Here is a 13,555-nt window from a genome sequence, read left to right as displayed (position 1 = left end):
CCTACAAACAGGCAGTCTCATTAACAATAAGGTTATTGATGAATATGAATAATCACGTGTTGACTTTAGGCAAGGGAAACCAAGGAGAGTTGAAATTTCGCTTTTTCCTTTCCTTCTTGTCCTAACAGTAACATGACACCGTATGTCCATCTGTTTGTCTGTCGCCAGGCCGTATCTCATGAACCGACTAGCTATCAGCTAGACAGTTGAAATTTTCACAGATGATGTAGGTATTTCTGTTGCCACTATAACAACAAATACTAAAGAGTACGGAACACTCGGTTGGCGAGTCCGACTTGTCAGGTTTTTTGAGTTTAGCGCATATACCTACTTATTTATTCGGTAAGTTGTTTGCAAACATTTATCACGCATTTTCGCTAACAATCGACGATGCACCTTCTTATGTACCTTCATGTATTCGAAGACAAAAGCCATTCTGCTATTAGAAAACACATTACAGTTATATCTCCCTTCGGTCGTGTTTTAATTTATGGCCACTCGTTGCAATTTTCGCACTTGTATAATGTACTATTACAGTTCATATAGAGCACTAGTGCGATAATTACACGTTACGAAACTATGTCAAAAATGTAAAGGGCCATATATGTAGGTACTGTAAAACGTTGTACGATACAATGTAAATATAGGTACCTAGTTCGCGAATTTCCTACTTTTCGCACTTGTACCTATATATCTTAATGTGTACTATTACAGTGTACCTACATATGGTGCTACTTTACCGCCCTAGAGCAGTAATTAGCGCAACACGTGTTAATGTCGAAAATTTAAACTGCCATACGAGTATGTACTGGAAAACGTTGTACAATACAATGTATATCTGTATGTACTCCAACATTATTCCATACACACGGTGAACACAGTAATACTGCCACATACCACGAGGCAGGATATTGCTGGCCGTCGCCCGTGAAATTGACACGGCCGTATTAGCCGATATATTAAATATCCAATACACGGCGATATTGACCTGTTCAGATATGTAGCTAAATTTAAATATGTAGATATACTAGTATATTGTACATTGCTACAAACATACATAAAGGTAAACTTGCAAGTTGCGTCGTCATGAAATCGTATGGAATTTTCGTACTTCAACAAAAAATTACATACATTTTTGTGTTCCAAATTGGGATTCTATTGGGATATTCTGCCCAGAACGAGGAACTCTTCAAACTAACCAATATTTTAAATCAAAATCGGCTGTAAAAGAAATAAACCATCTGTAGATATACAGTTATACAGTTGATCTCTGCTCTTGTTGAACAAAAATAATCCAGATATAAATCATTTTGAAATATAACCGAATAAGCCCAAAAGTAACAAACGGTATAATTGCTATACTGATATATTGAAGAAAGAATCATCCGTTGTTTTTCAAAAATGGTCAAACATTGCCCGTCGACAGATTGATGGCGCAGCGACGTCAAATAAATCGAATGAATGAACGATGCCATGTAGCGGCAATTACGAGAATGAATGAACGAAACGAATCATTTCATTCGTAATTAATCCGTACGCGTATGTGGGCCGAAGTATTTGGAACCCTGGAGTGGCATTCAGACTTAATTGTTTTTGATATGTTATACTCGTAAGTCGTAATTACTATATCTTACTTTATGGAACAATGGTAGTTTACTTTTCAAGTTGACATCTAATTGATGTAATTGTAAGTTTGTTTCGTCCTCTGAGCTTTGTTTTACGTCAACCGGTTGATTCGCGTGGCGGGAACAATTTATTGATGTTACATGGAATTAAACCCTAGGTATCTTGTCATGGCAGCACCGTTAGTCGAGCGGTAAGGTTTCCAACCCGAACTCTGTTAGAACTAAGAAATACTTGTGATAGCTATCCCTTGAAACCATGCATCTTTTTTATATAGGTACCATGTCGGTGGCAAACCCATGGTAAGTGGTTACTACGGTAGCCGCTTAGGTGGCCTTAGGACGCCTGCAACTTCAGAGGGTCCAAAGGTGTCATTTCAGAAACGTACACTCCTTTATTAATCAACCCTATTCTATGGTCCCGTACTGAAAGCGAGGACCTACAACTTAAAAAATAGACAAAAAAGTCTCTCGAGAAAACCTGTGAGTTATTCTAAAGGACTTGAGTAGGTAGTACTCGTACCTACTCGTATAAACCTATTAAGCAGTTATTTACCCTCAAAGATTGAGCCATTATAGGTAACAAATGTGGGGTAAAGCGATCGTTTCTGGGCAATTGCCGCGGGCAGTCGGTCGGCTGCCCCGGCCAGTGGGCCATGCGGTCGATGGGGCAAAGTGCGTGTTTCCCTATTATGGAGTATTGGGTCATTTAAAATGTTTATTTGAAATTGATCTAATGTCATTGCTACTGCAAAAATAAAAAATAATAATTCACACTAGGGGTTCTGTTTATTTACTGTCTATTCTTTAGGCTTTTTCGAAATCACGAGATTGGAATTAACGAGAAACAAACATATATTATACGAGTACCTACCTATCCACCCTCCCATCCCAACTTCCATGTTTATTACTTAAAAGAGTTAAAAGCATAATACACTGCGCGATCTCTTGGGTCCGATTTTCCCTGAACTCCCTAACTCTTATTACACCCGACTCAACACAAGTAATTTTAGGAGCCTCATGAAATTGGTGAATGTAACTAGCTTTTTAGGATGTTATTGACCGAGCGAGCGCGAAGCGCGAGCGAAGAGTTTTTGTTAAAGAAGAAGAGTTTGTTTTCGTGTGAGTTTCAGCGATTGGGCAAAAATGTTTCCAATACCAATTCAGGCTGTTATAAAGATCGCATTTCTCACCGATATTCTCGTAAAATTTTGTGAGCATGTTCGATATAGGTAATTGATTTTTTTGTCGATAAGGTTTTTTTTGTAAATGACCGACTCACCCACAGATCTACTAGTAGCCTTATCAGTGTCAAACTGAAATAATTATGCGCTAACGTCTGCGTTACTTAAATACGCTATAGGTACACCTCGCTCGCACTAATAAGCCAGTTCGAGCGAGGTGCCTAGAAAGTTACGCTCACGCTAGCGAATATGTCAGTGTCAGTAGTGTAGCCGCAGACACCTAACTATAGTTTTCGGTTTTCGCCCAACACTATTTCTTCGCAACATTCACACTCCATTTTAACGCGGGCCTGATCGTAAAACTCAACTTAACCGACGTTAAACATTTTACAAGTAGTCTTCCATCACTTCGGCTGTTAAAATACATTTCAAGCGCGTAAAGTTACAATGCAATGTAACGCTCCATTACCCCAAATTACTAGTTGTTAACTTATTTAAACTTTTCGTTGAAAGTTCCATGTCTGCGCTTGATCCTCCTCCTTGCATCGGTTTCCTCATCACTGAGGGTCGTGGCCACTTCTAGGGAACAGCTTCTCTTTGACAATTTGCCGCCACCTCATAATCATCATCATCATCCTCAGCCATAAGCTCATAATCATAATCATATTTATATGCAGAAAAGGGGCCTCTTTCTGTCTGTCGCCGATTGTAGAGCCGTGGAGCGTTGCATCAAGGGCCGAGCAAATTTGGTCTATCCGCCGCATTGGGCTCCTGCATCTCGGCTTATCGCCTTCGATTTTACCAGTGATTACCAGCTTTTTCAGGTTTATTACCAGGTGTCTTTCCTAGCAATGTCTTTTCTCACTTTCCGTTACGTAGGTAGGTTACTCTAGTACTTGTAGACTTTTAGAACCGATACAGACGGACTGCAAACCGACTGCAATTTTTATGGGAACTGCTGGCCGACTGCAAGCCAACTGCAACTTCGGCGTGCAGTACCATATATATAAATAAATAATAAATAAATAAATATTGGGGACATCTTACACAGATCAACCTAGCCCCAAACTAAGCAAAGCTTGTACTATGGGTGCTAGGCGACGATATATATACTTATATAGATAAATACATACTTATATACATAGAAAACACCCATGACTCAGGAACAAATATTAGTGTTCATCACACAAATAAATGCCCTTACTGGGATTCGAACCCAGGACCATCGGCTTAGCAGGCAGGGTCACTACCCACTAGGCCAGACCGGTCGTCAAAATATAAGTTGCAGTTCGTCTGTACTGGCCCTTAATAATTTTTGCGGTGATAAAACTTTATAAGATACACCGATGGACAATAGAGACTTAGTAATGGGACCCTTTTCCCAAAAAAAATGGTTTTTAGTTCCAAATCAAGTCAAATGTAAGTACCTATCGGCGTCTTGGATTGTATCTCTCTTTATTGCCGGCTTATTGGGCTTATCACCAAACTCCTAATATGAAAATATGCTGGGAAACGTAAAAACTTCCGCCATAATCGTTCTCGCGACGGAACTTGCCCCGGGGGCGTCAGTAGGCCGCGGAGACAGAACGACGTAACTCACGGTACTATTGTTGGGTAGCAGTAGCATGGACCCATAGACTAGGAATCCTCTAGACCGAGTTTAGAGCAGTTATTTCATGCAACCGATGATGCCAAAAATGCGGGGGTGCGCGGGACGATGTGAGCGAAGTCCCGCGTCGTGTCCGTTCAAAGGCACGGACGTCACACAAAGACACTTTCGTCTCGAACATGGAGTAAAATTACCGTATGCGTGGCAGAGGGGGTAGCGCGACTATGCTAAGTCTGGAGGATGTTTTATCTGTGCATGGACCTAAATAACTCATTGCAATTGCAGTATGACACTTCAAAGAGTCATTCTCAAAATGACCCTTAGAAGTATCATACGCGGTATGAAATGAAGATGATGATGATAATATTGTAATACGTACACCTTTCCCAAAAATCTAAAAACTGACTACAATTTCATAACCCCATTTCGCAAAATAGAAACAATCCCGTCTCTATCTTATATCCCAAGCCAAAAGCCGTATGTCACCAGCAAACCCGGAGAAATGCAACTTATAGCTACAGATAACATCTCCCGAAACAGGCCTCAACTTTGTGCCAAATAGGCTTCCATTCATATTCGATTTATTTATATTTGCTTCTCTTTTTTACATATTAGGGTACTGGTAAGCTAAAGCAGAACGAAGACAAATCGTATTCAATCTCAATTGGAATGTAGCGGGGGAAAATAGATCCCCTAGGGCCTCATTCTGGGCAATGTGCTTGACGCGCACAATTGTATCGAAAATATATTAAAATAAAAAAATAAAATAAAAAGTCATTTATTGTCGCAACAAAACTTACCGCAACAAATTTGAACAAATCGAACAAAGAGAAAACAAAAAAGGTATTAGTGGTGTGTTAGCTTGCTCTAGAGCGCTACGCACTAAAATTAACTTACGAGTATAATGGTGTAGGCGTTGTGTTTTTATTTCATCCAAGAAAGCTATACATTGTTACCTATACATAAATAATTATGCTTATAAGTGTTACGTGTAGCATACACATAACAGTCAAAATATACGTCATTCTTTCAGCCCACGGATACATGCAACTCGGGGGGTGTCAGTCACCTGCTGATTTGCCAACCCTTAAAACCCGTACACTCCTTTTTTCACTGGTCTATAAGTATCCCACTGCTAGGCAAAGAGGGGAGACTAATTAGCGGGAAAGCCCCCCCCCCCCTTCCCGCTAATTAGTCCTATCAAAAGCACACTCCCGCCACTCTTTACAAAATGTATCAAGGTCGTCCCACCATCTCCGTTTTGGTCCACCCCTACCCCGAGATCCATCCTGTGGGATCCAGTCTGTGGCTAGTTTGGCCCATGCAGCGTCTCGTGGGCACCCGACAGAGGTGCCCTGCTCAAAGTGCCTGAAACCCCTTTAGCTTGAAACACACCACCTCCTGTACTGTGTACCTTTATTCCTATTTTGAAGAAATACTTGTATTTCCTTCTTATTCTTCTTCAGGTGCCTCTCCAACTAGTGAAGGTTAGCAGTCAACTCCGCATATTTACTTATGTCCTTGACGAGACGAAAGAGTTCGGCCACCCTTTTAACCCGGTCCATTCTCGGATGTTACGAAACCACGATTTTCTTCGACCGCCATCTTTCCTTTTTCCAGCGACCTTATACTTATATTTACAGCATATTTGCTAACAATAATACAAACGCATGATAAAGAGTGTATGTATAACATTTTTCATAGGTCAAATGCTGCACGCATGACAACCGCAGGCGATCAGAAAATCTATTGGAACTGGAATTCCTTGCCCGAATAAGGTATACCTACTAAATGAGTTTTGAAGGTACATAGGGTCAATGACGGTCAGTACTATCAATATTAGATTGATTTAACATTTCTATTCAATTTCAGTGTCCGAATATTAGCCCAGGGGACCGTTAGGTAGATATTATTTTTGATTTACCGCTCCACTATTTTCATGAAAACGTAAAGCAATCTTTGCAAGCCCGTTGGCTACGCTATGATAAACATTTCTGATGATACGCAAATAAAGGAAGCTATTCCATTTAGCTAGGAGTTTGTGTCTACCAAGTCTCTACGCTCAACATTGCCTGAATTAGACTGTAGTTGACCTAAATAAAACCACCTAAATCTAGGTTAGGGTCAATCTTAGGGCAGACGAAAACCAAAACGCAGATGGTGGGACGACATAGATACATATATTATATTTAATTACACAAACGGGTCTACCGCGATATAATTTCATTGTTTTTACTGCTGTGGTCACGGAAAGACCACTTCACTGTCTTTCCGTGACCACAGCTGGTGCAACTCAGCTGAAACGTCGGAATTTTAAGGTAAAAACAATGTAATTATACCGCGTTAGACCCGTTTGTGTAATTAAATATGTGTACAAAACGCGAGTTTAAAGACCTACCCCCCTTATTCATAAACGCGCTACAAACCTGAATTAGCTAATAATCGTTTGTCCTTATCTGTCATTTTGACTTATGTATTTGTAAGAAAGGGATAAAACATAATTTAACCAAATCAGGCCCATAAAGTTTTATGAATAAGGGGGCTAGAAGATACATTTTGTAAAGAGTGGCGAGAGTGTTGGTGCCAAATGAAGGCATTCGGATGGCTGTTGCAGCAGTTTTGCTGTTGTAGCGAGGAAAGGGCACGCCCAAGCTCCATACCCCCATTTTCAGTGTACATATATCACGTCAGAGAGAGAAAATTTAAAAGTAAAACAAGTACTAGATAGGTCATAAAATATATTTTATTCTTTAACGAGAATATATCACATCGTTATCTAAGATAACAGTTATTCTTATACTCTTAACTCCTAACTAAGCTGTGTTTGTCAGCTGACGATTTATTAAAATAAAATGCTGAAAGAAAATTTACTAAGTAACAAATACTTTGGGAATGTCAAAATTAATATCATTTTGAGGTCTCGACACATTGCAAAGCACGTTATCTAGGTATTATAATTACAATTCTGATAAATTCGATACAAGATTGACTAAGGAAGATACCATACCAAATAAATATTCAATAGGTTTTTGAAAACGGGGTCACTTAACTACAACAATTACAGTACATCTGATGCTCCATTACGACACCCTATTCTATATTATAATAAGCACATTACGTAACTACCTCGAAAATTTAAAGGGCTATATGTACTGTGAAACGTTGTAAAATAAACATTTGTTATAAAAAATAATTATATCGAATACTAATTAATTACAGCCGCTTGCCGTCATCGCTAATTTTAAACCTACCTATCATACCGTACCTACCATATGTATTTTAGAACTTGCACCATATCATTGGAAAAGTGACTAGCTAATAATCTTACTAATATGTGTATTAAACTTATATAAGTGGTATACATATGTATAAAAATAATGTATCTTTCCAGTTTCGTTAAATTGTAAATATTTATTTGGTCGATCTATATAGAGTATGCTGAAGTATTTTCAGAACTTATAGACTTATACAGCGTATACTTTGGAGTGTAATACAATTTTTCTCTTAATAGATGTTTCTTATCTTCAGTATACTATCGTCGGTGTTCTTTGGATATCTAAAGCTGAAAAAAAAACATTGTTTTATGAACATTATTATTTCAATCTGATTTCAATATTAGCCATTCATATAGGTTTCATTTGTCTTCAATTTAAACGATTCTAAAAGTATTTACATGTTCCATCCAGCTACCTACTAATAAAGTTGTTTCGTATGGAAATTATTTAATCACGAAACACGAGAGAGTAAATACTTACATCAACAAACAAAACACTTAAATTAAAAACTTGTAATAAAAATATGCCCTAAATAGTGATCGCTTGGTAGGGTGCCCAGACGGCTGGCCGCATTGCATATAAGTATTTACATATATGTATATCGTCGCCTAGCACCCATAGTACAAGCTATGCTTAGTTTGGGGCTAGGTTGATCTGTGTAAGATGTCCGCTATTATTTATTTATTTATATATTAGTTATTTATTGCCTCTCTGATTAGCATTGCTAAGCCGCTGAGCGAATTCAGGCCCTCTGGTCACCCGAAGCCTCTATATGGCGTTTCATATTATTTAAATATTTATACCTACCTAATTATCGTGGTTTCGAGGTTAATTTATTATTAGAAAATATGTATGGTACTGTTGTAAGTGGGTCAAATAGTATTTTCAGTATGAGATAGCGACACGAGTTTCCTGTGGACATGTTAATCTCTTATGCTCACATAGTTAATACCTAGTATATGCTGGTCTATGCTGGGCCCAGTCACGAATTTGCTGTCGAAGTTAGGCTGCAGCTCCACTAGGAGCCTCTGGTGCCGCGGGGAGAAGTTCCAGAAGAGGAACCGATGACCCTGCTCCTCCAGATCCAGGATCGTGGTGTTCAGGCTCTGACAAAAGAAATTCGGGTTAACTTTAATTAGTCTTACTATTTCTTGTTAACCTGTAGGCAGAAAAGTTAGGGCATTTTTATTATATGTTATTTTATTTGTGAAAGCGAGTTTTCTTGCGGTAGTTTCATAGAAATCGCTCAAGTAATTTGAAGAGTATCAGGTCTTTTCCGAAATGATGTAAGGCATTTTTGGTATAGAATAGTAGTGGTATAGAATGTTGTAGGCGTATAGTGTACCCGGACCCGGGTATGTCCTTAAACTACGTCCAAGACCACTGGTGAAAGGGCAGCAGTAGAGTCCCTCGAATTCGGTGTACTCGACTGCGATCGCCAACCCGCCTGCCAAGCGTGGCGATTACGGCATTCACCCCCCATAAGGGGGAGGCCTATGTTCAGCAGTGGACGTCTTAGGGCTGAGATGATGATGATGATAGTGTAGGGTTTTTTTTAGTTTTTTATTTAATAGTTATTCGTGGGAAAGTTTTAAGGTTCAAATATTTATCTACAAACCTCAGCAACCCCAAGGTCCACACTGGTCAACAACCGTCCATCTAGCACGACTACCAGCGGCGTCGCGCGCGCCTGTTTCCGGACCGCGCCGGCGCAGTGCTCCGCGCTGGCGTAGCCGAGGCTGCCCGTCAGGGTCAGGGAGATACACGACTGGTTGCCGACCTGAAATTATATATTAATTATTTATTTTTATAGAGATTCGTTAAGAGGAAGGAGTCCCACCGCTTCCCCGTAAAAACGTTGGCCCCATTTTCATCTCTGAATGTTGATATGTATTACATAAAGTACATTTTTAAAACTTCCTAATACAATTTGTAATTGTTTCAAGAGATTTAAAAAAAATAACTTTGTATGGGCACAGCTACGGTTAATATACCTACAAGAACTTGCATAAATATATTTTTCACGCCACTGTTCGGAAATGTAGCAATAGATGGTCTAAAACCAAGCTGGAAAGTAGGCAATAGCTGTAGCACCTGAACCACCACTACTACAATGTTTCATTGTTATCATCATCTGTTATTGGTGACAGTTCGCTACAGCAATGAGTATCATTTAAAACATAAAAAAACAATAAAAGGTCTTTTTTTGCGCAACTTTTTCCTTCAAAAATAAAATTAGGTTATTTATAGAACCAATTTCTTGTTTAAAAAAAAAGAAATGACAAAACCATTCACTTCATTTTTTTTTAACAATTGGGTAGGTAAAGTTTTTTGAAGATAGGCAAATTATATTTTTTCCCGATAGTATTCATTATAGCGATCACGGAAATGCAGCTCTTTTATTTTTATATTATTTTATTGATTAAATATAATTTTTTAAATGATCGATATGACGTTTGTGAGGTGAAATGGCAGATTCCAGTAATTAATTCCTTGGCGCGTAGTAAATGGGACGAGATAGAAAAAAAATCGATGTCAACTGTCAGTGTCATTCTTGGAAAATAACTTGCAAATAATTGGAAAATAATGGTCGGACGAAACATTTGTGTTTTCTTGTAATTGGATGTCGGTGTGATTTCTAGAATAAGTATTTTTAACGTCCCTAGCACGATCAACACGGATATTTTGATAATGATAACGATTGCTTTCGACTACTTGGCACTGCTTCTTGGAGAACATTTTCATTAACGCCTCCACCACGACTCTTGGACTGCTACACGAGTCATTTTGGATCTCAGTATCAACACAATAGATGGAGACGATCCCGGAAACGTTCGAATGGAAATAGAATATTACAGAGATGAACTCAAAGTGCGTCGTACCGTCTTGTAGGAAGTACAGATACGTTACTTTCCAAATTCAGCGTATTTGAGCACACCAAAGTCTTTAACAGCGATTCGGTGCCAAGCTTTGAAGATATATTGGCCAAAATGGTAACTTATACGTTTGTGAGGACTATATAAACGTGATTGTTGTATTATACATACATAATGATTAAGATTGTAATAGTCTTATAACTAGGTCGTTATTGGCTATTATATATGAGCTCGGCAAGGTGTTCACAATATCTGAACACGCACGCCCTGATAATAGAGGCGTGTTCAGATATTTATGAGCACCCTAGCTGCACCAATATATCTGATGGCGACTGTACTTTAGAAAACTTATAATATAAATTCTTCTATCTGTGAGTACCTGTAATTGGCTTTGTATTGTTACCTAAATCTATATAATGTTTTTGCAGCTGTTGGTACTCCTTACAAAATAAAATAAAAATAAAATAAATCCAAAATAATATAATATAAATCCAGTAAATTTCGTTTCGTTTTATTTTAAAATCCACAAATTATTATCCTTAAGCATTAACATTACAACAGTATATAGAATCACGCTGTGTGGCGTGCCCTTGAAGAGAGTTGAGCGGTTCAAATATGGTCAATAAGGATAAGTATGTCTGTAGGGTAAATGTGCTTCACGTTGGGGCCTGTTTACATATTGATTAGTGTTGATTGCGGGTTTAATACATTTGCCACTATACACAAGTAGCAAGTGTATCAACTCGCAAAAATACTACATTTTTGCTTCCATTGAGGTATACATAGTAAGCACTATTCTCAAATTATGTGAGGAAATAAAACAAATTCAATTTAGTAAAGCGTATTTAATAGGGGTAAAGTGACGCGAATACAATTAAAAAAACAACGCATATTCTTAGTTTATATTAAATGTAGATGGCTTTTTAGTTTTCACTTGGTCACAGAAATACGCTAAAAACCACATTCAGAGTAGGTGTTTCTTGCGTTTTGGCTGTCCTTCTTGTGTCCTTCCACAGCATGAGCATGTCGTAAGTCCTGTTGTATTTGTCCCAGGACTTAGCAGGAAGCTAGTTATTCATTATTAAGTTTGCTTCTGCTTTCAAATGAGGCGGTGCATGCCGTCTATTCCAGGTCGTTTTCGTCACTTGAACTCATTTTGTTTATTACGAGTATTAAAATAACAAGCGGTAACTTATTGAGTATTGCACAACGAATAAACTTTGCCGCCTTTTATTTGCATATTTTTTAAAATTATATTACCATAGATACAAAGCATACGGTACGCGCATGCGTCAATCCGCGCGCACCGCGCAGCGCCCTTTCGCGGTGCTAAAGCGGTATCCAGACGGGACTGATCAAATCGGTCGATCTGATCAGAAATGAAATTGGCGTCTATCTCCAATTTTAGATTTATGGTGATATTAGACCCATTTAAGTTGAAAAAATGCCCCATAACGAAAATACTAGCCTCACAAATTGGTGTTCTTGTGTCCGCACCTCATTTTATTGGTCATTATCGGCGGTTGAATTCGGCGAGCCAAATTGGCGTTTGCGTCCATACGTCCCGATTCGATCGGGCAATTTAATCAGATTGGCGAAAAATTGACTAATCTGGATACGCCTTAAGCAACATCGAGTTCACGATAATTTGACATATAATAATAATAGATTTTTAGCATAAGTTGCATTTCATAAAACTTAACCCAAATCATTTGTACATTTTCAAGTCAAAGATAAAGACATGTTGGTTTTAAAATTTTAATAAGTATAGACCATAATATTGTCATGATCTTGTAACATTGTTAAAATAAGAGTCTCCCATTTTCATTTTATTGCATTTTTTATAAAATGTCTTTAGATTCTCGGGATATCTTGGTCCTAATTCGATTGCTCTTTTTTATGGAAATAATTATATCCTTCAGATTCACAGGATGCTCGGAGAGGCTTAGCCGAATAACACTGCAAGGAAGTATGTCATGGCTCAATGGTTCTAATTAGCCATCAGTATAATACCGCCAATGAATGTTTACATCCACCTGAAAATAAGAACAACATTCATAAAATGAGGATAACCACACAAAACTAACAGATGGTTGAAATTATTAGAAAAAATTAGACCGATTTCTTGTTTACGAACTTAACAGCTCATGGCAATTTAATAATAAAAATCAAAACACAAGTGAAGAATGTTTTATGTACCTATGTATTTCACGGATACGTACTCCTGTACGGCCATTGCTCCTCTAATTCAACGGCATTGTGCCTATCACTGTTATGATACTAATTTCAAATTTGTAGAATCTGCTCGCAATCTCGTATGAACTCGCTTATTTTTCTTGCAAAACTCTGTCCAAGGGTCAGCGTAGGGGCCGTCGTGTAGGGGTGGGGAAGAAAACGTTGTCCAATAATTTATGCAGTGCCAGGTTATCGAAAGTAAATTCAATCTTTGTCCAAATACGCGCAGATGTCGTGGGGAATCAGAAGTCCGTGGGTCGTGCTGAGGTCGCCGAAAATCTCAATGATAACATTAATAGCAATTCGCAAGGTAACATGAGGCTTGTCCGTTATTTTTCGGGAATGAGAGCTAAGTGACACTGACAGTTGACATCGTTTTTTTTTCTATCCCGTCCCATTTACTACGCGCCAAGGAATTAATTACTGGAATCTGCCATTTCACCTCACAAACGTCATATCGATCATTTAAAAAATTATATTTAATCAATAAAATGATATAAAAATAAAAGAGCTGCATTTCCGTGATCGCTATAATGAATACTATCGGGAAAAAATATAATTTGCCTATCTTCAAAAAACTTTACCTACCCAATTATCCATTCAGTTCACGCTTAAGGCGTTTTTGACTTTTGTAGCTGTTTGTGGTTTTTATAGCAAAAACGCTTCTAATTTTAGACTCGGTTTGAAGCAAATAACAGAAAAACGCCTCTTAAAAGTGGTAAAAAAAGTAAAAAAGGCGGGATCTGAAAATACT

General features: G+C 38.2%; 1 protein-coding gene across 1 annotated transcript in view; it reads right to left on the bottom strand.

Annotated features, from left to right (window-relative positions):
* Positions 1-7,136: 7,136 nt before the first annotated feature.
* LOC134667549 (sodium-independent sulfate anion transporter-like) overlaps positions 7,137-13,555 on the bottom strand; it is a 31,518-nt gene continuing 25,099 nt past the window's right edge. Inside the window, exons 12-14 of the mRNA XM_063524975.1 lie at positions 9,309-9,470; positions 8,643-8,796; positions 7,137-7,977 (exon numbers count right to left, since the gene is read on the bottom strand). Coding sequence (XP_063381045.1) covers positions 7,940-7,977; positions 8,643-8,796; positions 9,309-9,470 — 354 coding nt within the window. The 3' untranslated portion in view covers positions 7,137-7,939. The remainder of the gene's footprint in view (positions 7,978-8,642; positions 8,797-9,308; positions 9,471-13,555) is intronic.

Source organism: Cydia fagiglandana, chromosome 9 (genome assembly GCF_963556715.1).
Source record: "Cydia fagiglandana chromosome 9, ilCydFagi1.1, whole genome shotgun sequence".
Lineage (NCBI taxonomy): Eukaryota > Metazoa > Arthropoda > Insecta > Lepidoptera > Tortricidae > Cydia > Cydia fagiglandana.
This window is presented reverse-complemented; position numbering and strand designations above follow the sequence as displayed.